This window comes from Myotis myotis, unplaced genomic scaffold (assembly GCF_014108235.1).
Source record: "Myotis myotis isolate mMyoMyo1 unplaced genomic scaffold, mMyoMyo1.p scaffold_m19_p_2, whole genome shotgun sequence".
NCBI classification, from domain to species: Eukaryota; Metazoa; Chordata; class Mammalia; order Chiroptera; family Vespertilionidae; genus Myotis; species Myotis myotis.
This window is the reverse complement of record NW_023416324.1, coordinates 68,117,486-68,143,709: the sequence shown is the minus strand read 5'-3', so window position 1 is coordinate 68,143,709 and position 26,224 is coordinate 68,117,486. Positions and strand designations below refer to the sequence as shown.

The window sequence follows — 26,224 nt, the reverse complement described above, 5'->3', positions numbered from 1 at the left end:
GCTGACCACTGGCCTAGACCATGGAGAGCCTTTTGTGCCATGCCTAGGAATTTGAATTTTATTCTGAATGGGGGGAACCACTGAAAATTCTTGAAGTAATGATGCAATATAATAGAATTAGAGGTCAGAAAGACTGGAAGTAAGAAAACTAGTTAGCAAAATACTATAATTGTCAAAAGAGCACACAAAGGTTTGAACAAATGCATTATTTAAGAAGGAGATAAACAGACTTGGTAGACATTTAAAAGATGGAACCTAAAGGACACAATGCTACAAATAGAGTCAAATCACAGTAAGTACTCAGGTTTTAACTTCATACTTCTGGCTTTGATGGTAGGGCCACTTTCCAACATAATAAAGTAGGTATTTGTAGAGTATTTGTTTTGTTTTCTTCATGGGCTGGAGGATGCTCAAAGATAAGACAGAGTTTTTTGGATATGCTGATTTTGTGGAACTGCTGAAGAGAGATGTGAATAGGCACTTGGATGTATAACGTTAGAGTTCAAAAGAGAGATCTGTGCTATAGATGCATAAGTAATTAACAAAAGTGTTAATTTAAGCTCTGTAAATAATACAGGAAGAAATATAGAGAGACAATAATGGGACAAATGACAGAATTCTGGGAAATACTGACTTCTAAAAGTCTGATACAGAAAGAAAAGCACACAAAGTGAAAAATGGCAAGGGAATACAGAGAACATCAGGGCAGTGAGATACCAGAAAAACCAAGGGAGGAAATGGGTTCACAGATAAGATAATGATTCAAAAGAATCTATTGCAGTTGGTGTTGGTAACCTTTGTCAGGGCAGTTTCAGTCAACTAATGGTAGCAGAAAATTATCTACTATAGGTAAAGCAATAAATGGGAAGTGAAGAAACAGAGACCAGTGTGGACTATGCCTAACGAAGCTTGGCTATTGAGAGAGAAAGGCGGGTTTTAGGTGAACAGATGTCCGTTTTTATTTTCCTCTATTCCTTCGGGGTTTTTTTATTTTTAAGATAAGAACAGGCTTCAGGCCGAACCGGTTTGGCTCAGTGGATAGAGCATTGGCCTGCCGACTGAAGGGTCCCAGGTTCGATTCCGGTCAAGGACATGTACCTGGTTGCGGGCACATCCCCAGTAGGGGGCGTGCAGGAGGCAGCTGATCGATCTCTCTCATCGATGTTTCTAACTCTCTATCCCTCTCCCTTCTTCTCTGTAAAAAAATCAGTAAAATATATATAAAAATGAAGAAAAAAAAATAGGCTTCAGGGAGGGAATTAAAAGAGAAGAAGGAAAAACAGAAGAGGAAAAGTCCTTAAGGAAATGATAGGGATAAGAAAGACAGGACAGATGGTAGAAGAATTTCCATCCAGAGGTAAAGTTGATTTTTCTTCTAAAACTGAAGTGAAGGCCACAAGTGTAGGAAGTGATAAATTTGTAAACATGAGAACAAGAAGTCAAAGTTCATTTCTTAAACCCACTCAGTGCTACCAATTATAACTATGTACTGTATCACTCTAGTGGGCATCTTTACACAGAAATAGGTTACAGCATAAAATATACATGTAAATTTTCGAAAACAATGTTTACTTACCTTCCATAACATCTTTTTCAATTATTTTGACTACTTCTGTTTGATTATTTGTCTGTTGCTTACGAATAGATGTTTTCTTGAATTTATTCACCATACATTCCTAGAAAACAAAACAGGAAGAATCCAAAAAATTATCAGTGAGCATTTAGCATATGCTCAGCACCATGCTTGGCCTATGAAACAGTATGCGTTATATAAGAGCTAGTATCTGTTCTCAAGAAGCTTACAATTTAGTTGAAAAGACTATCATAATGTACCAATAAACTTCAAAAAGTATTCACTTTTCAAAACATATTTTAGGCAGATAGAGTAAGAGAAATCAAAGCGAGTAGACTAGACAAGGTCTTCTCTGCCCTGGCCAGTGTGACTCAGTGATTGAGCGTCAACCTATGAACCAGGAGGTGATGGTTAGATTCCCGGTTAGGGCACATGCCCCAGTTGCAGGTTTGATCCCCAGTAGGGGATGTGCAGGAGGCAGCCGATCAATGATTCTCTCTCATCATTGATATTTCTATATACTAGTATCTCTCGCTCTCTCTCCCTTCCTCTTTGAAATGAATTAAAATATATTTTTTTAATTTATAAAAAAAAAGGTCTTCTCTGGGCAGGTGAACACTTAAGTCCTAAATGACAGGAACCAGTTAAGGAATAATTACAAAAATTGTAATTAAGGGACCCAATTCTCCGAGGATATAGAGGAGTGAATGATCATTGTATTTCTAGCCTTCTAACAAATCCATCTCTTCTGCCCAAATTAACTGTATGCACAATTAGCAGTCCAGCTCTAGCACCTTCCTTAAGCATCCCTGAACCCAACTATCCTTCCTTACTCCAAACCCCTTCTGCACATACTATCATTCTTGGCCTTCCCACTTAACTGTGTCATCTGTGTATGGGTGTGTTCTATTTCCAACTGTTGTCTGTTCAATGAGGGTAGTGTCTGAATCTTCCATGCCTACACAGCACATTTCATAAATATTCAAGAAAAATTGTTGAACTGGGATGACCACACACTCATAATACAAAGGACACTAAACAGACACCTGACTCTCTGGTTCTGAATTCAGACTCCGCTACTTACTGAGTCACTAAACTGTTCTGAGCATGATCTTTCATGATAAAATGGGAGTTATTCTGAGGCTCAAATAAAATACCAGAGTACTCAGCACAACAACACATACACAGACCCCCTCAATGGATGATAGCTGATTCTGCATCAATAAAGTTGTTAAAGGAATTCTTTTCCTGACACCTGTACCAGAAATTACTGTAAGAAACATAAAATGTCCCTTCCAAATAACAAATCTAAATTATATTATAAAGAGGAATTCACATCTAATTGCAGGTTCATTTTAAAATAACAAATTAAAATTTTAGAAACATAATACGGGAAATGGAGAACTACAAAAAATAAGAAATTGAAATTTCAGATAAAGTGCTTTTCACTTTAAAAACAGCTACTTACATGCAAAAACTCCATAACTACTTTATCAAATTTAGTTTGTTTCTGAATATGATCTAATGTTTCCTGGTGTGAAGAACTTTCCAGATGCAGTTCAATATCTTTTTCTTCAAACGTTCGAAATTTACAAAATGAACATGTGAATGCCATTCTATAAGGGAAAAAAAGTATTTCTTTATATATTACTTTATTTATTTACAGAGTGCATATAAAGATAACAATGAAACTAATTTTAGTAGCATGATTTCCTTTCTTCCATTTTATGGGTGATGTAAATTTAGCTTAAGTCAGAAAAAAATAATATTTCGTTAAGTACCTATTTGGACAACACTGTCATTATACTACTTTGCATTTCTGACCCACCCTGGAGCTTCTGAGTATGAAAGATGGAATATCTATATCTACTTCATCTAATCCCAAACTCTCTATTTCTAGCCTAGACCAGTTAGAAAGCCAAAGCAAACCGTGACAAGTATCAATTTCCAAAGTTCCACTACTTGTGTTACACTACGTTCCATCCTCCAGTTTCCAAACCACTAAAGTAGTTATCAACACAGCCAGGTGGGACATCAGACAACCATAATTCACTCCCTTGGAGCTCTTGGATGACCAAAGTCCTGTTCCCTAAAGACTGCTTCAGGCCGAAACCGGTTTGGCTCAGTGGATAGAGCGTCAGCCTGCAGACTGAAAGGTCCCAGGTTTGATTCCGGTGAAGGGCATGTACCTGGGTTGCGGGCACATCCCCAGTGGGGGATGTGCAGGAGGCAGCTGATCGACATTTCTCTCTCATCGATGTTTCTAACTCTCTATCTCTCTCCCTTCCTCTCTGTAAAAAATCAATAAAAAAAAATATATTTTAAAAAAAAAGACCACTTCAGGGTAACTAACAGTCCTGGTCGGACAAATGCATGCATTTACAAGCTCTGGAACCATCCCAGAATGAATTCCCTCATTTTCTCCCATTTAATTGCTCCTATCTTACGTATTTTCATTTCCTTTTCCTACAATTAAAACCACCATTTCCTAACTGGTTTGTCTCTAGCCTCCATTTTCCAATTAATTCCTTACACTACTATTAGATTTATTTTCCTGGTAAAGAGTATGGGATCTGGAGCCAACTTTTGGGTTGATATCCTAGCCCCCTTGTGTGACCTTGGACAATTAACTTCCTCTGGGCCTTAATTTTCTTATCTTAATGAGACCAGGATTTAAAAAATTAATACATATAAAGCCCTTAGAACAGTTCCTGGCACACAGAAATTATTCAATTAACTAGAGGCCCGGAGCAGATTCGTGTACCGGTAGGGTCCCTCAGCCTGGCCTGCAGAGATCGGGCCACAACTCACAGTCCAACATCGCTCAAGGGATGCAGTAGTGCACACAGGCGGCCGGGGAGAAGCCCAAGCCGTGGCCTGGCACCACACTGCTCCCACTCATCCAGGCCCCACTGCGCCTGCTGCCACGCCGCCACTTGGTAGGCTCAGTAGGATCTCCATGCACCTCTCCTAGGGCAATACTGGCGCGCCCATGACTGAGAAGCGGCCGCAGGCTCATGCCCAGTCAGTCCCGATGCTGGTCCCAATCCCGGTCCGGATGGAGAAGGCATAGGGGAAGTGTCTGCAAGAGAGGCTTGCGCTGCCATAGTGGCACTCGCCAGCCATGAGCCGGCGTCTGTGGCACTCTCGCTGTGGGAGCGCACTGACCACCAGGGGACAGCTCATGCGTTGAGCGTCTGCCCCCTGGTGGTCAGTGCACATCATAGCAACCGGTCAAACAGTCGCTTAGGATTTTATATATATATAGATTATTGTTACTTCCTAAAGGAGGCAACAGCACATTACTGCTCAAAAAGCTTCATTGGCTCCTTATGGCTAAAAAAAAAGTTAAAATCCTTTCAGCTGCCATTTAGAACAGCACTTACTCTCTCCTATCTCTCTATTTGGCGTCACCCACTAATAGCTTTAACGGTATCTGGAACATAGTATGTCTTCATTAAATGTTTTAATTAGCTTATATCTTTCGCCCCACTACAGTCTTTTTCAATCTAAATAGCTTTCCCTTTCCTGAATATAAAGGAAACATTTAAACTTTTTTACCTCAAACCATGACCTCTACCTGAGCTGCCTAACAACTCATATTGTCACCCCCCCGCACCATTCCTAAATCTGTTAAAATCCACTGATGCATTTCCCTGCACCCCTATGTAGAGTCTCCTATATGACTACTTCATACTTTCTTTTGGCCCTCTTCACCATATACTGTTTGTCTGCACCTCTCAAAAACCCATTCCTTTCCCTACAGCTCCGTACCTTTCCATCCTCTTTATTATATTAAAAACACTCAAATATCCAAGAATATATATATCATAAGAATAATTATTTTCTGTCAATCTCTTATCCTAACTCAAAGTAAAACTGTTCTGATAAATTGAAATAATTTTTAGACTATTTAAAAAGATACTTATCCAAAAATGACAATTTAATTGAACTAATAATATTCTTTTAGTTATGTCATCAGGTTTATATTCAGAATTATGGAAAAAACAGCTAGATGAAAGCTCATTTATTTTATTTTTTCTAAATCACAATATATATTATTTTAACATGGATACATCATATCCAAACTTATAATTTTATTGGATAAAGTATTCATAGGGTAAATAGAAAAATCAATCCTATAATATAAAATCATCTTTGAATTCATAAACATTTGATACAAAACATTCATTTTAATTTATTTCTGCACCGAAGTAACTACATCCATTATCCTTGCCAAAAGAAGAATATCAGAGTGGGAGATATTCCCAAGGACCACAAGGGGTAGCTGCCCCTTAAAATTTCTTTTTATGAGTTTTTTATTAATTCTTAATAAGTTTAATTATATTGTTTCTTAGGTCCCAACAAATTAGAAGTAACAAACCAGAAAGAACACAGTTAAATGTTATTAAAGCTGGACACAAAGATTACACAAGTAATACCTTACTGACTAGTATCAAACAACAAATTTGGGAATTAGATGCAACTGAATTTTCTTTTACTACATTTTACATAAATAAAACCAATGTATATATTAAAACCAAATAATCACAAAGTATCCTGTTTAATATGGAAGAAAACTCATACATTTTAAAAATACCTCGTTGAAAGGGTTTGCAGATTCTGCTCTTAAAATGTTATCTTTTGAATAGTTTTAGACATCTAGAAAATTCATTTAGCTGAAATATTTCATTCCCTTCATGCTACACACACAAGTTAACCTTTACAGAGCAAAAATGTATTTTGAATGGGAAAAACACTGAATTTACTTTTTCAATTTTATATTATTTATTTCCCTAGCATAAGTAGTACCTGGGCAAATTTCAAAAGGAAAAAGATAAATATCAATACTGTCTTTTTAACAAAACTTCCTAGTAGTCTCTTTTTTTCCCTATGCATAACTTTACATCTTGCATATATATATAGGGTGGGGCAAAATAGGTTACAGTTTTGAGTACATGAAACAATTTATTCTTGTATTATTATTCACAAATTATGGTATTATTTTCCATATAAACAACTGTAAACCTACTTTTGCCCCACCCTGTATTTTTCTATTGTGCCTGCATTTTCTGCATATTGTTTCAGGCTTTATAACCAACGGCATAAGAGCCAAGAAGGGATGTGTCTAACCTTATATATGATTGCTCACACTCTATTGCTATTTAAATAATGTTTTGGAGCTATTATAAATAATTATTATTATAAATAATGCTGTTATGGGCATATTTTCAGGTTAGATTCTTCTACATTTTTAGGTTATTTTCTTGGAGAGATAAAAAGTATAAAAAATTCAAGACATTTCTAAAAACTAATAAAGTGCTTCCCAGTAGTTATGTTATATAGTCACCAGAAAATTATGTCTTTTGACTGTATCCCAGTTAGTTATAATCAATATTTTTTCCTCCTAGCTAATAAAATGCTATGGTATTATTTAAATTTTCAGTTTATTTGCCCTAGAATTATTACATAGCTGTTGTTCTTTCACCATATTATGTATTGGGCATCTTGTTTCCTTATTTTTTTAAAAATTCTGGTTCGGTGACATTTATCTAACTTAAACATTAATCATTTTTCATGTTTATAATATTTTCCAAGTCTGTTTGCTTTCCTTTTAAGTTTTCAATTTGTATCTAAACAAATCTGGTCATAATTCCCTTTGTAATTTATTGTAGAACTTTTAAGCCTAGAAAACAAAATTTTCTTGCAGGGATTAAAATATTCCATTTTAGTTCCCTGTTATTTTCCATTTTTTTTAGGCTTATTAATGAATCTGGATTCATCCTTGCTGGTGTAAGAAGAGGATCTAAACTATTTTTCTTGTTATTGTTCAAGTAATTCCCCTTTCATTTGCAGTTATCTTATTATACACTAGAGGCCCGGTGCACGAAATTCATGAATTTGTGCGTGGGGGGGGGGGGGGCGGCCTGTCCCTCAGCCCAGCCTCCTGCACACTCTCCAATCCGGGACCCCTCAGGGGATGTCCAACTCGCAATCCGTGACCACTGCCACCTAACCACTTGCCTGCCTGCCTGATGGCCCCTACCACCTCTGACTGCCTGCCTGATCGCCTCTAACTGCTCCCTGCGAGCCTGATCGCCCCCTAACTGCCCTCCCCTGCCATCTTGATCGCCCCTGCCACCTCTGCCTCAGCCCCTGCCACCTTGGCTTTGTCCAGAAGGATGTCCGGAAGATGTCCGGTCTAATTAGCTTATTACCCTTTTATTAGTATAGATTACATTCTTACATATAACACATCTGCTTATAAGCTAGTAATTCAGTTACACCGATTACCTTTTTCTAGTACAGCTTTCTGTTTCAGTATCTAGGAAAGCTAGTATCTACTCATTTACTATTACTTTTGTAAAATTTAGTTTTCCTATCCAAGAGTATCACTATGGCCTTGTCCAGGTGGCTCAGTTGGTTGGAGCATCATTCCATACACCAAAAGGTTATGGGTTCAATTCCCAGTCAGGGCATGTACAGGAGGCAGCCAATTGATGGTTCTTCCTCTTTCTCTCCCTCTCTCTGAATTCCTTCCTCTCTCTCTCTCTGAAATCAATAAACATATACTTGGGTAGGGAAAAAGAAAAAAAAAAAAAAATATATATATATATATATATATATATCACTATGTCTCCATATAGTAAAATCTCAAAGACTTTGTGGTTTTCCTCATATTATGACATATATTTCTTACTAAGAGTACTGTATTTCTGAACATTATGAAACAATTATCATTACTGAATAGGACTTTTTCCCTATATTTCTAAGTGGTAATTGTATATAAATATCAAAAGCCAAAAACATTCCTATATATCTTTGATCAAAACTTTTCATTTGATGCTCAGGAATTGTTTGCATTCCAATTAATTGCCCTTTCTAGAAAATGGTTTTATAATGAGCCCAATTTTCTGACTACTAAGCACAAACCTGTATCCATCTCCATATTTCTCACTGTTTTTTTCCCTTCTGCGCCTTTGTTTCTCTCGCCGAGCCTCAATTCGCCGCTTTTCTTCTTCTTCTTCATTTTTTGGGTCAATTTTTGCTAGGATATCAGACAAAAATATTAAGACTATAGATTTCCATTCTCCCTTTCCAGTCCCAGTTTATAAAGTACAGACATACAAAGTTTACTTTGTGATAGCAGATTAAACTGAATTCACCAAAAAAAAAAATATATCAGAGTTCTTCAAGATTACCCAGTATATATAATCATCATGAATTTTGTCATATTTACTTTTCATCTATGGGAGTCTTTGCTATATACTTTTCTTATATTTTTTTCCTCTAAATCTATTCATTTTTCCTTATTCTCATTTTAAGCAATAAAATCACTATCACCTAAAACAGCAATTTTTAAGTGATGTGCCACAAGAATTTTTAAAACATGCAATACCTGACTATTTAGTCAGAGGCACTGACTTCTTTTTCCTTTGTCAAATTTAAAACATGACAACAAACAACACAACAATAGCCATCTGGCGTGTATGAATCAAAATTATACCTATTTTTTGGTCAGATCAGGAAAACGTATAATATATATTTTGGTGTGTCACAAAATTTTATTAATTGGTTTATGGGTTGAATACCGCTGACCTCAACTCATCTTGAATACCACTTTAAGAAACACTGAAGTAAACTGACCCTGCATTAAAATGGAATTAAATGAAAACTAGAGAGCTGTGGACACAAAAACTCATATATATTATAGGTGCTTCCCCAAAATTTCTCAAAATGTGTGGACTCTATATAAAAGCAGTTTCTTCCTCTTTTTAAGAAAGCATTTTAATGCAAATATAATCCTATATAATAAAAGCCTAGGTGGCGTCACGCAGCGGCACCACAAGATGGCCAGCAGGGGAGGGCAGTTGTGGGCGATCAGGCTGGCAGGGGAGCAGTTAGGGGCAATCAGGCTGGAAGGCAGAAGCGGTTAGGGGCAATCAGGCAGGTGAGCGGTTAGGAGCCAGCAGTCCCGGATTATGAGAGGGATGTCCCAGATTGGAGAGGGTGCAGGCCGGGCTGAGGGACACCACCACACACACACACACACACACACACACACACACACACACACACACACCCCTCCTGTGCACGAATTGCGTGCACCTGACCTCTAGTAAAGTAATAAAATACCTGGTATAAAATTTACCATTTTAACCATTTCCAAGTGAACAATTCAGTGACAGTAAGTACAGCACAATGTTATGCAACCATCATCACTGCTTAGTTTCAAATTTCTTTATCACCCCAAATGGAAAGTCCATGTGGTCACTCCTAACTTTCACTTTCCCCAACCCCCTTGGTAACTACTAATCCGCTCTCTGTCTCCATAGATTTCTCTGTTCTGGATGTTTCACATAAATAGAATCATATAATATGTGGCTTTTTTGTCTGGATTCTTTTATTTAGCATAGTGTTTTCAAGGATCATTCACGTATTGTACCATATATCTGTACCTACTTCCTTTTTAATAGCTGAATAACATTCCATTGTGTGGACAGATCACATTTTCTTTCATCCATTCATTTGTTAATTAGCAATTGCATTGTTTCCACCTTTTGGCTACTATGAATAATGCTGCTATGAAAATTTATGTACAAGCTTTTGTTTGAATACTTCTCTTCAATTATTTGAGGTATATACCCAGGAGTAGAATTGCTGGGTGACATGGTCAGTCTATATTTATTCATTCAAAGAACTATCAAAATGTTTCCCACAGCAGCTGCACTATTTTATAGCCCCAACAGTAATGTGAGGGTCCCAATTTTTCCACTCCTTGCCAACACTTTGTTTTTATTATGTCCATCAACTTCACATGGTGTGTAGTGGTATCTCACTGTGAGCAACTTCTTTCATATAGTACATTTAACTTTAGACTTAAAAAAACTAATCTGCCCTTAAAGTTTTCCTTTTATGCATTGTTTTCCTTTTAGATTGTTTGTAAAAATACCTAATATGAAATCATGAATACCCAGGGATTCATAAACTTGACAGTAAACAAATATTTAGGCAGCATTTGCTATGTATACAGTGGAATGTTTCAAAATTATATAAAATCAACACCTTAAAACTCAATATCTAGATTAGTTTTCATCATTTTATAAGAGCTTAAATGTATATCCTTATTAATCAACCATTTCCATATTCCCATTGGATTTCCCTAAAACTCTCTACGGAAAATCTACAAGTATATAACCTCAAACTAGAAGTAATTGGGTTTCCCTTTCATATGCTAAAGCTATGATATATTAGTATATTGTATCTCCAGCAAAATGACTGAATATGGTTCCTTCTACTGCTTTTCAACAAATCATAGCCTATACTACAAGACCTCTTATTCCTGAATATTTTGCATACTTTTCAAAATGCCTACCTCATGCCTAACAATAAAAGGATGAACTGGGTATGGAATTTTGGCTTCATTCTTAGCTATACTACACTATTATCAAATATTGTTAAAAGGGGGGAGAGAGGAGCATCCTGGACAGTGTTGTTCAGAGTTAGAGTGTTGGCCCATGCACCAAAGGGTTGAAGGTTTGATCCCCAGTCAAGGGCGTGTACCTGGGTTGCAGGTTTGAACCCAGCACTTGTCAGGGTTCATACAGGAGGGAACTGATCGGTATGTCTCATAACTCCCTCTCTCTCCCTCTTTCTCTTCTTCCCTTCCACTCTCTCTAAAAATCAATGGAAAATATATTCTCGGGTGAGGATTAACCACAACCCAAAAAAAAGTCATCATGTCCAGAAGATTAAAAGCAAATTAATTTTCTAGAAGTGTAGATTTTCCTGGTACCTATGACCATGAAACATTTCTTCCCTTTGTCCTCATAAAGAGCATTCTATGTAATACAACATAACACTTCCTCAATAATACCTCAAACAATAAATACACTGTAACACCCAGCAGCTTGACTCAAAATCATGTGTGAGGCCATTTTAAAAATATAAATATTCTGACTCCACCCTAAACCAGAATTTAGGGAAGAGGGATAGATCAGGGCATGTGAACTTAAAAAGTATCTTGTGCCCTGGCCAGTGTGGCTCCGTTGGTTAAGCGTTGCCCAGTGCACTGAAAGGGCACTGACTGGTTCGATTCCCTGTTAGAGCACATACCCAGGTTGTGGGTTCGATTCCCAGTTGGGGTGCATGTGGGATGCAACCAATCAATGTTTCTCTCTCACACTGATGTTTCTCTCTCTCCTCCTTTCCTCTCTCTCTAAAATCAATAAAAACATTTTTTAAAAGAAATAAAGTATAAAAATTTTAAAAATAAATAAACAGTATCTTGATAATTTTAATGTTCATTACTAATAACTGCACTAGGGGTTTCACAAACCTAACCACTATAATTACAATGCAGCTTGTCTATATAAACATGAAAAATTATCTACAAGCACTGAATTAAAAAAGGTAAAAAGTATCCACAGCAATTGTATTTTCTTACTTACTAGGTGATTTGCTGAGGCTTATCTTCTCCACAGGTTTTGCTAGCTTGGGTTTCTTGATGAAGGTTCCACTGGGCTTATTAAATTGTTGCATCATTTTTCTCTTTATTCCTCTTGTAGCAGCAACTGTCACATTGGCGGATTTATTTTGATAGTCAACAACAATTCCAGGTCTATGAATGCTTCCAAAATCACTCATATGCTGCAAATTTGTGAAATCAAGAAATATTAGCATAATATCCAAAGATAAAGAATGAATTCATACAAAATTTACATGTTTTCTATCTAATAATTTTTACCTAAAAATTCCTAGAATGTAACTAAATTTACATGTCCACTCTTAATAAACACATTGGAAAACTTTGTAAATTATTACATGAACTCGAATCCAGTCAATTAGTATTTTTATTTCCAGTAGAACAAATATGTATATTAGCTATTTTTATTTTTACAATTCAAAATTAGTTGAGATCATAAACAACATATGTGCCTATCAAAATATTACCACTTGTACAACTCTCTGACAACTCCTCTTCAGAGTTCCTAATTGATATTTTCCCATGAAAAGACCTTAAAAGAAATCTTTATTTTACTAAAGCCTGGCTTAAAACTAAGAAACACAAAGAAGACCATATTTGAAGTTTGAAGTTGGAAGTAAAAAAGATCCAGAAATCACTTATGATTTCTCCCTGTTGAAAAAGGGAATGAGAAGGCGAGATGGAACATTAGTATGAAATAGGAGAGTTAAAGCATAACCATGCATCAACTTCCAAGACACACTTCAGATAAAGAATTACATCTGACGTTCCATTCACATTCTTACCTAGAGAAACATATTCTGACCCAGAAGCCTGAGAAGCAAAAGTTTACAGACGAAGAGTCATGCAACCAAGCGACTCTGTGTCCCTTCCTCTTTTAGTCATTAACAAAATCCACTACACCAAGAGGTCACATGTCCAAAGGAATTTGTTCTTCTAACCCTACTTTTATAAGATAAAGAATGAGGAGTAATCTGAAGAGAAGGATCCAATGGGAATTGTACAAGTGAAGATTAAAAAAGAAAACCCTATTGGTTCATCTACTTCATTAACAGGAGGAAAGAAAGAAAAGTCCATTCAGACTAGAATGGTGAATACAAAGTACAGGAATACCTGTTTTTCTATTGTGAAAACAAAATTGATATTTGAAGTCTCATTAAGAAAAAAGTCATTTGCCTATAAAGTAATAATACAGCATGGAAAATGCTAGGTGTTTTCAAACTTTACCCCAACTATTTTCATTTAACCTACAATCATAAAGTATGGTGGAATAGCAACATATTGCTTACATTTATATATTATGCTTAGGATACCTATCTAACCTAGTGGACTGGAATAAATTAGTGTTTCCAGGCAATGTATACAGTCATATCAGAAAAAAATCTTGATTAGTTATCCATTAAAGGTGCAATGCATTTTACATAAGAGTTAACTGTTATGAATGCAAAATTTCTAAAAAAGTATGACACACTACACTGATGTATCAAAAGCTAGTAAACAGTCAAAATGTGTGCCCTACTACATTTTTTATCAGAGTACTTCCCTCTGCAAAGAGAATATTAAGAGCCACTGACTCAAAAAATAAAAAAAACACATTTCTTACATTATAGCAAAAATACAGTATTCTTTATATGACCAAACTAAATAATAACTCCATAATCTACATACACTTACTAGGTAAAATTTCATGTTAGTCAAGTTCCCTAAGAACATAGGCATAATCTTAAAATTCACACTGTATATCCTGAAATTAAACACTTGAAGACTACTATATCTGCTCATTTAAGCAAGAATTTACAAAATATTACTTCCTAAGAAGGAGCCATAAACATATACAGGTAGGAAATTATTTTTCAATATTAAAACTAATGACAGAGAAAGTATTATACCCAGCAATAGGACATACTTTAAGAGTGAATTAGCAAAATTATACTGACCACAAATCATTCTACAACCTATTTCACATATCAACTTCTTCACCATGTAAACAAAGCTAAGCTACCCTCAACTATCACCAACTTTTGATCTCTTATGTTTAATGTGAAATATGGAGCTTTGAAGAAATAGAGTTTAGTAGCAAAGTATAAACATTTTATCATACATTGCACCTTTAACCTACTCAAAAAACTCCAAAAGGGTTGTTACCCTTTACAATAATCCAAGAACTGTCCCACTAGCAAAACTGCTGGTGTTTACAAGGAAAAATGCAACTCCTTTTAACCCCTTTTAGACCAAATCTAACATCCTCACCTTTTTAATAAAGGGAGATTTGGCAAAACTTTATGAACAATCATCTCACACTGTCACTTATTTTCTGAGGTGCTGGAGAAAGTTTTACAACCTAAAAATTATGCTTATGACTCAGCTTTTGCTTCAGAATACACTGGGATGAACAGTGTTTATTCTAGTTGAAAACCACGGTCTTGAAAGGGTTTAAAAGAGTGACTAGTGAAAAGAATCTGAAAAGATTCTGTTGTACTTACTCCTCGGCCTCGGCCTCTGCCTGTTGATGGTCCTCCAAAAGCATCATAGTTTCTGCTTCCAAACGTACTTTCAGGATAAGCAGGCGTTCCTCTCCCCCGAGAGCCTACAGGTGCAGGCTTCATATGGGGTGAAGAAAAACTGCTGTAGGAAGAGTAATTCTCTCTTCCTCTGTCCTCCATAAACCCAGGCCTCAATTTTGAACGGGAGTAAGGTGCTTCCCAGCTAGACCCGCCCTGGTTTCTACCTCCGAAAGAGTCAAGGCTATTCCGGTAGGAGCTCTCAAATCGACCACCATAACTACCTCCGAAGCGGCTTTGTTCGGGTTCATTAAAACCATAGCCAGATCTGTATAGATCTCGCCCACCCAGAGAAGACCTGGAGTCGTAAGACTCATAAGGTCCAAACCTGGAAAAATTGCACAGTGAGGGAAAAAACAAAAGTAAGCTTACTAATGTTAGACAATTCAAAAGACAAATTATCAGATGACATTTATCAACTAAAATTCATTTATACCATACTGGTTTGCACAGTTCTACTTTTGTTCACGCTTGATTAGGGCTGGGCAATTCAACATGAGACCAGATAGAAAGCTACCTGAGTCAGTTTTTAAATATGAATTGAGTTAAGTAAAGCTTAGCTTAAAAATCTGCTTTTTAGCAGCTTTTCTATTTTATTAAAAATAAAAGATTTATCTGTAATTATTTTAGCCCAGCCCTAGTCTTAGAAAAAGTCATTTGCTAAATTTCACAAACTACTCAAACTTTCTTTAAATCCATCCTCATTAATGGAAAAAAAAACAAAATATTTACAGCATTTTGGCTTTCAATAGGGACACAAATTGAAGACTACACAGATGCAGGCTATTATGACACAGAAGAGATCCTTTTGCACCCTCAATAATCTATATCACAAAACTGCTTCATTATATTTATAGTAGTTCAAATTTGGAGAAAAATCTCTGGTTATAAAATTTGACAATCTGCCAAACTTTGGCTAAGGTCAATAATCAATCCTCAGTCACTTTTCACTTATAGACTAGTAAATCTAACAAATCTAGAAGGATAAGCACATAAAATAGGACATAAAAGTAAATGACCACCAGCATATACCCTCTGCATATAAATTTTCAAGGCAGATGAGAAAGAATATATTTTATAACATCATCAATTATTTGAAAAATTATTTCCTGATAGGAAATTATCACATAAAACTATGCTAAAAAAAGGAGCACACAATCTCAAGGTTTTAATAGAATCAACAGAAGAAATGAATCATCTTACTTCTCACAAATCCAAAGTATGCTTGACACTTTACAACACAATTTTATAAAGGCCCACAATTACAAGAGATAAACAATAACATCTACATAATTTATACGCATTACATTTACAATGTAACAAGGCAATAATTGATATATTAAAACATTTAAATGTGTTACATTACTGTATTTACAGATAACTAAATAAATAGAATGTACTATTTACTTCTAAATCCTAGTAACCATATAAAAAGTATTCCCCTTTCCAACTACATTTTTCAAAGCATCTATCTTATAAGCAAAATTGTCATAACTGTTCATTTTCTTGAACATAACTGTTCCTCTACTATCAACCATAGTGGCACACTTGAAACAGAAAGAAGAAAGTAAGCAAGGTTCTGTCCATCCTTAAGGAATCTGGATCCTTCAATTTATGAAGAAGGACGATAGTTTTAAATGTTCTCTAACTAGTTTTATTATTTGGTAGGAATCTTTGTGTCTCAAAAAGTAAACTCACTTTGTCTGAAATAAGATCAACTTTAAAGCCTATAGTAGCTCAACTAGGTTAATGCTTTCCACAGTATCAACAGCAAAATATAAATACATTCTGAACTCTAGTGCATTAAAATAAGCAAAAGGTATAGTATTCGTGGCTTTAATACAATGCTCCTAGCCTAGAGCACAAGTGGTTTTTGGTTTCAGTAGTACCTGCCAATAAGTACCCTAGATATGATATAAAGAACTTTTTACTATTATAATATACTCTTACAACTTACTTTAGAGTTAAATTTAGAGTTAAAAGAATAGCTATCTTAAATGTTTCTTAGAAATTGAACATGGCTAGGCTAGTTCAGTTAAACCCATTCTAGTCAAAGACTGTTTTGCTGCTTTTAACAGCACCCCACATTAGGAAAGATTTTTTTTAAATCATTAAGAAAAAGCTTCCTATATAATATTTCAAGTAACATTTTACACCATTTATTCAGGACATTCTGATTAAGAATTAAAAGTAAAAGAAATATTCACTGCTAAAAACAGAAAAATCTTTAATGATTTATGTATTGAAATGGTAATAGTTATCTGAGGTTCTTAAAAAAATGTCTGCCAGTGATTTTGAGATAATTTTTATAACCATCAGTTAACACCTTTAAACATTTAAGGTGATTATTCAGTATCAAATAGTGAAGTTCAAGTATCATAACGTGCCTAAGGAATTCTTAAATTAAAATATCCAGAATCTTATAATCTTCTAATTATTTGGCTAAGTGATTAAGCAATTTACCTGCTACCCCCACCACCACCACTGTGATTGTCCATGCCATATGACTGGTTTAGGTAGGAGTCCATGGATCTTTGACCCCCATAGGATCCATGGCCATAGTCACGATCCATCCCTATAAAGGGTTTAAAAAGAAAAAAATTAAATGATGCTCACCTTTACTGGCACCCAAAAGAAGAATTTTTAGATAAATATCCTTGAATGCCAGACCTCCATAAGATCCAGGGCCATAATCTCGATCCATTCCTAAAAGAATCAATAACAAAAGGTTGGTAAAATATACCATTCTATTCAGGAATCTTTGCATAAGACACAAGATATTCATATTAATCAAGTGAGAAAATAGTTCATCAACAACATTTAAGCCAGTCACACTAGACAATGAAAAAAAACACAGTGATGACAATTTACTGAAAATTCAGATTTCCTATAGAAACCTAATGTTTCAAAGAAAAACCGCAACTAAAAACTTCTACATTAGAATTACTTTCAATTTAACCAATATTTATTTGACTAGAGTACTTCTATAAGGCCTGGTATTAGATACTACCGAGTATATAATTAATAATTAAAAATTACAAGAAAAATCAGCATTTAATGTCGAAAGAGAAAATTTTTGTTGTAAATATATTGTTCTTCATCAATCTGTTCTCTAAATGTCTAAAAAACCCAGAAGCAACCATATTTTCAATTAGCCGAATTTCAATTACTTCATATGGTAATTGAACTAGCTATTTTTAAAAAGTAAAAATCAGTGGGGCCAATTTGTGGTACTGGGCCTGTAAATAATGATTCAAGGAATATTTAACTCCTCAAATACTTTGAATAAGGGAATTAATGTGAATTCTAGTAATGCACACACTAAAAAAATGTCTAATACATACAGTAAGAGCAGTAAATATATCTTATTACACTGCAATTCTACCTCTATTTCAGTCTCCGACATAAAAAATAAATACAACAGATAATAAAATGAATTTATTATTATAAAAATGGAAAAATTTAAAAACCATTTAGAATGTTTCCTATAAATTTTATGCACTAATAAATGCAATAGTATATACAAATTTTATGCAAAAATACAAAGCAAATATCTTAATTTATATTTTTTAAACATTAAATACATTTTAATTACAATCATTTAAATATTTCCATTCCTAACAACAATAATAACGCTGACAGCAAAACTTTACAAAAATAGTACTTGAAATCTTGCAACTTTAAATCTGGAAGTGAACTAAATGATCAAATTCCATCTTCTTGTTTTATAGATTAGAAACTGAAGTCCCAAGACATGAAATAATTTCCCCAAGTCCCATAAGTATCTACCCCTCTAGCTTCGTGCTGCTGCTTCCACCTGAAACACTCTCCTCTACTACCCCAAGTATCTGTTTGTTGAAATCTTTTAAAGTCCATTTCAAATACCAATCCTATTGATATAGCCTCAGCTGATTATCATCTTTCTTCTGAATATCTACAAGTCTGTAGCTCTTATCTGATGCTCATTATGCTCTACCTTATATTCTATTTGTGACCTCATCTTAAATGTACACTAGTCTTGTACAGGGTCTGACTTTTAGTAATTTTTTATATACTCTTGAGCAATAGTTCTCAAGAAATAGTGTGTTGACCACTGGAGGTTGCCAAGACCCTTTCAGAGGTCCACAAGGTTAAACTATTTTCATAAATAATACTAAGACATTATTTGCCTTCTGAGCAGGGTTGACATTTGCACTAAAGAATGCAAAAGCAGTGATGGGTAAAACTGATGGTCTCGTAGCATATAAATCAAGGCAGTGGCACCGAACTGTATTAAGAATTGCTGTATTCTTCAATACTACACACTTATAGTACAAACAATAAAATAAAAATGCCACCTACACTTAAGGATGTCCCTGATGAAGAACTAGAATGATTAGTTTTATTAAATCACTAGAGGCCCGGTGCACGAAATTCGTGGACTAGAGGAGGGGGTATCCCTCAGCCCAGCATGCACCCTCTCCAATATGACATCCCTCTCATAATCCGGGACTGCTGGCTCCCAACCGTTTGCCTACCTGCCTGCCTGATCGCCCCCTAACCACTCCCCTGCCAGTTTGATCACCCCCTAACCACTCCCTACCGGCCTGATCGACGCCTAACTGCTCCCCTACTGCCCTGATCGCCCCAACTGCCTTCTCCTGCCGGCCCAGTTGCCCCCAACTGCCCTCCCCTGCCAGCCCGGTTGCCCCTAACTGCCCTCCCCTGCTGGCCCGATCACCCCTAACTGCCCTCCCCTACAGGCCCGGTCCCCCCCAACTGCCCTCCCCTGCAGGCATGCCTGGTCCCCCCCCAACTGCCCTCCCCTGCAGGCCTGGTCACCCCTAACTACCCTCCCCTGCCAGCCATCTTGTGACCACATGGGGGTGGCCATCTTATGTTAAGGGTACGACAGTCAATTTACATATTACCTCTTTATTATATAGGATTATAGAGGATGATATTCTGTGTAGTAAAATGGGAAGTGTGCATAGCACCCAAAGCAGTTTTGCTACATATCAAAGTCCCACAGTTCTCTCCAGGAAAAGCCATTCTGTGAATGTTTTGTGAGCTGAATTAACCACATTTTACAAGGAATATTATTTAAGGAATACCTTTCTTATTAGAGAGAAAGACTGACATTCAAAAACTGGCTTTCGGTGAGGTCATTTGGCAGGAATTTTCTCAAAAATGAACAAAGTAAAACTGTCACTTCAAGGAAAGTAAGTGAAAATATTTGTTGCCAATGATAAAATTCGAGCAAAAATTAAAATTTTATAAAACTTTACCTACCACCTTGAGTTTGACAGCTTCTCAATATTTAAAGGTTTTTCTGATAAAAACTGGTAGCAGTATTAATGACTTTTTTATATTGTACAATAAAATCTGTCAATATATATTCGGAAAATCTGAATAACTTAGTAAACCAATATTTTCCCAATCTAATCCCTGTTATTACAGGATCATACATAGTAAAAAAATCCAGCAAGAGTGCAAGACATACCAATAAATTTCAATGTAATAGAGTACAAAAAGTTAATCAATGTACAAAATGTATTGACGTATTTTACATTTTTATACCACAATTTCAAGTTGGGTGCGCAATATAATTCATACTATCCACACTGCAAGTACTCAATAGTCAGTCACACATGGCCATATTAGACAACATAGTTCTAGACTAATAAAATAGTCAATTGTTTATCTTTAGAGTTGGTGAGCATACAATGATTTTATGCTCATACATCTATATACAAGATAATTTTGAGATTAAGTTTTCAAAATAAAATGCTCTTCTCTAAGGCTTCATCTTATATAATAAAACCCTAATATGCAAATAAACCAAACAGCGGAACAACGGGTCGCTATGATGCACACTGACCACCAGGGGGCAGACACTAAATGCAGAAGCTGCCCCCTGGTGGTCAGTGCGCTCCCACAGCCAACCTCCTGCAGCTGGCCAACCTCCCATGGTCCCTCCCCCTGGCTGGCCAACCCCTGTAGTCCCTACCCCTGGCCAGCCACCCAGATCGGCCCTGATGAAGGGGGCAGGCAGCCAGCCAACCTCTGCGGTCCCCCTGAAACTGGCCAACCTCTCACGGTCCCTCCCCCCGATTGGCCCAATGGGGGGGAGCTGGACAGCCAACCTCTCGCAGCCTCCCTGCCCCCCGAATAGGCTCCGATCACTGGCCAGGCCAAGGGACCCCACCCATGCACGAATTCGTGCACCAGCCCTCTAGTATTAAAAATAACCTTAGAGTTAGGTTCAGTCAGGTACACAAAACAAAAATCTTTATTTTACTATTTGTGCTATAGTTTCTATTTGGAGTTAGCAGAGGCTGCCTTTAGTTTTTTGACTTTGTGTTTTTCTTTCATAAGGATAAGAAGTCATAACTTACTAATATTTATTGAACACTCACCTTGTGCCAGGTACTGTAGAGTACCCAAAACTTAACAGAACTACTTTTATATAGCAATGACCTTGCTTTATAATGTTCATAGTACTGTTACTATTCAGTTAATTAAAATGAAAAAGAGACAATATCTTTATATTATATATAATTAGTGTGATTACAGAGATAGTCCCTGCATTATTTTTCTCTCTAGCAACTGCCATCTTACATATATTACTTCTTTACCATGTTTACTGTCCATTTCATCTTACTAGACTGTAAACCCCACAAGGGCAGGAGTATTTGTCCATTTTTTTCACTACTAGTATATTGTCAGCTCCTTGAACAGTAACTGATACATAGCAGTTACTCCAAAAACACTGAATGAAATCAAACTGTATCTTTGAAATTGATGTCTTCATTTACAAAATATAGATAACCCAGACCTCAAAGTAATCTTTAATCAGAGTTACATTCCAAAATCATTCAGAGTACTTTTTTCATAACATACACAGCCAGGGACCACTTGCCCTATAGTGAAGATTCAAGAGGACTAGGGTATGACCTGAACAGATATACCTGGAAAGAGCTCCCCAGGGGAGTCTAACCATCACCCTCAAATAAGAACCGCTGTTGGAGCTAAAATTTAAAAAATAGAAGTACTAACATCGGTGATAGAAATTTCTAAAGCTCTTTTTATAACACTGTATATCAAGAAAATAAAATGTCTGGCCCTGCATTTCCAAATCCTGTATTTAGACATTAAATCCAACTCTCTAATAATCTTACTAGAAATCATGGCCTTCTATCCTTCCAAATCACTTTCTTCAGTAAAAACACTAGTCCTACTCCAGTTTAAAATCCCGTATTCATTTTTTATTCATGCCTCTCAATTTTCTACACATTACTAGTCAGCCTGCAAGCTCTGCTAATTTTCTCTAGAAATGTCTTAATTTTTTTTCTTAATATTTTTTAAATTACTATTTTTACTTCCCAAGTTCAAGATCGTAAAATTCTTATACCTAAATTTATGAAATGGTTTTCTAGATAATTTTCCAATTTTCAGTCTAACCTACATATGGATGCAAATTAAACAATTATAAGTAATAATAATACAAGCATGAACTTTTGTATACTCACAACTATAAACCTTCTTTTGCCAATCCTGTACATTGAATACTTTCTATATATTAAGCCTTATTAGGCCACCTCAAACCAAAAGTTTCTCTAAATTCTTAGAGATGATAAATTAAAATTAACTGGACTGTAATTATCCCCATAAAATGGAATCATTTCTTTATTTAGTAGTACATTTGCTTCAGTTTTGTGAATCTATTATATTTTGTACAACAATTGAATTTAGCATTTCTCTGCAATCAGAATTTTAATTCCACTACCTGGGGTCCTTCATGCAATGCTTTTTAAAATATATTTGATTTGTGGCCTGGCCGGTGTGGCTCAGTTGGCTGAGCATCATCCTGTGCACCGAAAGGTTGCCGGTTCAATTCAAGTTCAGGGCACATGCCTGAGTTACAGGCTCAATCCCCAGTCAGGGTGTGTGCAGGAAGCAACTAATGGATGTTTCTCTCTCACATTGATGTTGCTCTCTCTCACTCTCCCTTCCTCTCTCTCTAAAATCTATAAAAAACATATTTTTTAATCTCTTTAATTTGTTCCATGTTCTTTTTTGTGTGGTATCATCCTGCTTAATAACTACCAAAATGACATCCAATTGTATTCTGCATACCTCTCTAGATTTTACCTAACTATGTAGTCACAACACCATCATGCTTATGTTAATAAGTTATCAGGCTTCTTCATGTGCCCCTCTAAACAGCTCCTTAAACACTAACATATTTGAATATATTAAAGAAAATGACCTCAAAAAACAAGGTCAAACAGAAGCAATACAGAACCAGGCCAATAATCCACGTAATCTAGACTACTCAATACCAAAGCCTCTAATTCAATAAAAATATCTCAGCCAGTTTCTTGTAACTTAGCACTCAAAATGCAGTCAGAGCCTTTTGAAATAAATTAAAGCAATCATTATTCAAAAAAAAAAAAAAAAAGTCAAGCTAATATGAATAGCCCTAACTTTTCCTGATCCCAAATTCCCTAATTTAAATACTAACTATAGTAGGACAACATTAATTCTAAGAAGTGATATATCAAGAGGCAAAAAAAACACCAATTAAAACAAGGTAGAACTGGCTTTTTACATTAGTACTTTATGTGCATGAAGAGAGAAACTGAAATGTATCCCCTAACATATTTAACAGCAAATGAAAATGGATACTCACCATTAAAACCCTGATAAGTATTCCTGCAAGCAGAGTGTGTGTAATCTATGAAGACATATCAACAGAAAGAAATTAGTGCAATATTAGCAAAAAGTCTTACATTATAAACCCATCTATTTAAAAGAAACTTTTTAAAAATGTCATTAACTTAATTATCTGCAAAAATGGGGAATTATTAATATTTCATATGGGAAAACATATTATCTCTTTCTCTGCATTATCTCGCCAAATAGCAGGTTTATCATCCAAAGTATAATGTAAAAATTAGTTTATAACACCTAACATATAAAAACAGCCAAAAGATAGGATCCAGTACTGATATATGCAGAGTAACAAAAGGGCAGGCAGATAAATTATGTATCAAATAATGCAAACACAAGGACATATGAGAATTGATTCTATGAAGTGTATAATTTTTCAAATATTTCTTTTATCACTTAATTTGCTCTCTAAATTTAGATTTCGGAATCTTATTTGAAAAATGCGCACATGAGCACACTATTATCTATCCAGGATGTGACATAACCCAAAATCATATTGGTAATTTCCCTGTCAAAACTAATTTAGCAACTGCTAAATCCTTTAGTTAATTTTACTAATAAATACTGAAATGGTCATGTGGGTGCAACAGAAACCAGGTACACTACACGGGACTGGATTCAGTTAAATTGTCAGTCAAATACCATCCCCTAAATATAGTGATGGTGTGACGCGGGGGCATGAGAGGGAGTGTTCTCACTGACACTATTTAGAACTGTAGGTACACGGTAATCATGAAGAGCAAATACACTGCTTTATTCCTGTTTTTCAATTCTCTACAGAAAATGAATTCCCTTACGCGGGGAGGGGACCACTCTCATTGTTCCCCAACCCTCCACCTTAGTAGCTTCTGCTGCACCTGGGTGTTGGCAGTCACCCAACTCGGACATGAAAACATCATACATTTTTCAATTTAATTCCCAACTCTGGCACTTCAACTACTCATTGTTTAAAAGTTATCTCTACCAAAATGAGTCAAAGTCCACCTCAAACAAAAACACCAGTGTGTTCATAGGTGACCTTTCTACTACAAAGTAACTTACAAGTGTCCACAAAGGGGTGATACCCGTCCTCTTTCATATCAATTTGGCAGAACACTTTGTGGCATGATATCAAAGATCAAAAGATCATTTATGAAGACTCAAATGCTGAGATCACACCACATTCAATATTAACGATACTTTTTTTTTTTTTTTTTGGCTTGGGTTGCAGTGGTTCTCAACCTTCCTCATGCCGCGACCCTTTAATTAATACAGTTCCTCATGTTGTGGTGACCCCCAATTTCATTGTTACAAATTGAAGATAATTAAAGCATAGTGATTAATCACAAAAACAATATATAATTATATATCTGTTTTCCGATGGTCTTAGGCGACCCCTGTGAAAGGGTCGTTCGACCCTCAAAGGGGTCGCGACCCACAGGTTGAGAACCGCTGGGTGAGAGGCTTACAAACTAGTTGCTAGCGAGCTGGTTTTCTTTAGAAATAAATGCCCGGTTCCTCGGGAGGAAACCCAGCTGAATCACTCGGGCCCCCTCTTACGACTCCCTCGTGCCGTCACTACACATTCATTTTGTCTTGGCACCATTTCCTATCAGAGGTGGGCAAGATTCGACGGGGCGAAGACCCCCTCACGTTATTCTGGGAGGGTGTGACCATGGCGTCGGGGAGCGGAGGGAGGGACGGCGGGAAGGGGCTGCCAGGATTCGGTCATGGAAGCCCGAAGCGCAACCCCGGCGGCAGCGGCCGGTCCGGGTCTGAAGGGCACGGAGCGCTGCGCCGGAATCCCAACTTCCGCGCCCTCCGCACGCAGCCCGGGGAGACGCGCTTCGGCGCGGAGCGGCTTCAAAGGCGGGACGAACCACCAGGTAGGTGCTCGCGGGGAGCCACCGGCACCGCTTCCTTCCCGTGCCGGGAAGATGTCTACCTATACGTGCCGCCTGGAGACGCCCTTAAACTCGTCTCGAACTAAGACAGCCAGGGCTCTCGCTGCGAACAAGCCTCTGAAAACTGTACCTGGGGCTGAGCATTTACTAAATGGGTCGCTGCCCTGCGGGCGAACACGAGCCGGGCGGGGCGGCCCCGCTCGCCCGCGACCGGGAAGTTGGAGGCGTCGGGGCAGTTTCCACGCAGCGGGGCCGGGCTGGGGCCGGAGGCCGTGGCGCTCCGGGCGCGTCCGTCCCCGCCCAGGCCCGCGCGGAACTCCCAGGTCCCCGGGGACAACGGGCGCGGGGTTGCGGGGGCGGGGGACTCGGGGCGCGCGGGTCCCCCAGGAGCCACCCCCGGGCACGGGGCCCGCGGCGGGCGGCGGGCGGGCGGCCTTGGGCCCGCAGAACAAAGCCCACACGGCCATCTTGAGACGGTAAACAGACCCCCAGCGCAGGCCACCCCGCCTCCCGCCGACCGCGGCCACCAGCCAGGGGCGGGCGCTCACCGTCCTCGAAGTCCATGGCGGAGACTCCGGGCCGAGCGGCTCGGCGGCGCGGGGCTGAGCTGGGGCCGGCAACGAGCGTCGGGGACCCGCGTTTCCACACGAGCCGTTCGCGCGACCGAGAGCGACGCTACCGGCCCGGGAGCCGCAGGCCACAGCGAGGTTGGGGGTGGGGCCAGCCGGCGCTGCCAGTCGCCCTAGTGCGGCCTACGATTGGTTGGCGCGGACTAATGGGCGGGACCTCGAGTGGGGGCGGGAAGCAGGTCCGCTGTCAAGCTCCCAGGTGCTGACCCTCTCGGAGCCGCGAGGGGGAGGGTAGGTTAAAGAAAAAACAAAAAAACCCGGGAGCGCCGAAGCCTGGTGGGGGTCGCGGGAAAGCGGGCTAGGTGTTCTGGAAGGTAGGGCTGCGGACCGCCATGTTTGATCCTGGCAATAAAGAAAGGATCTGCTTGGAATACCTT

At 37.6% G+C, this 26,224-nt stretch overlaps 1 protein-coding gene across 8 annotated transcripts in view; it reads right to left on the bottom strand.

Moving 5' to 3' along the window:
• Positions 1–25,933, bottom strand: part of ZNF326 (zinc finger protein 326) — a 42,653-nt gene extending 16,720 nt beyond the window's left edge. The window contains exons 1-9 of one of the 8 annotated variants that reach the window (XM_036351527.1): positions 25,767–25,932; positions 23,295–23,339; positions 17,291–17,326; positions 17,084–17,195; positions 14,543–14,948; positions 12,025–12,223; positions 8,507–8,630; positions 3,042–3,189; positions 1,577–1,676 (exon numbers count right to left, since the gene is read on the bottom strand). In XM_036351527.1, the coding sequence (XP_036207420.1) occupies positions 1,577–1,676; positions 3,042–3,189; positions 8,507–8,630; positions 12,025–12,223; positions 14,543–14,948; positions 17,084–17,195; positions 17,291–17,326; positions 23,295–23,339; positions 25,767–25,782 (1,186 nt within the window). In that variant the 5' untranslated portion in view covers positions 25,783–25,932. Of the gene's footprint in view, positions 1–1,576; positions 1,677–3,041; positions 3,190–8,506; positions 8,631–12,024; positions 12,224–14,542; positions 14,949–17,083; positions 17,196–17,290; positions 17,327–23,294; positions 23,340–25,766 lie in introns of all 8 variants that reach the window. The other 7 variants (XM_036351530.1, XM_036351531.1, XM_036351528.1 and 4 more) reach the window with 7 other exon arrangements.
• Positions 25,934–26,224: the final 291 nt, after the last annotated feature.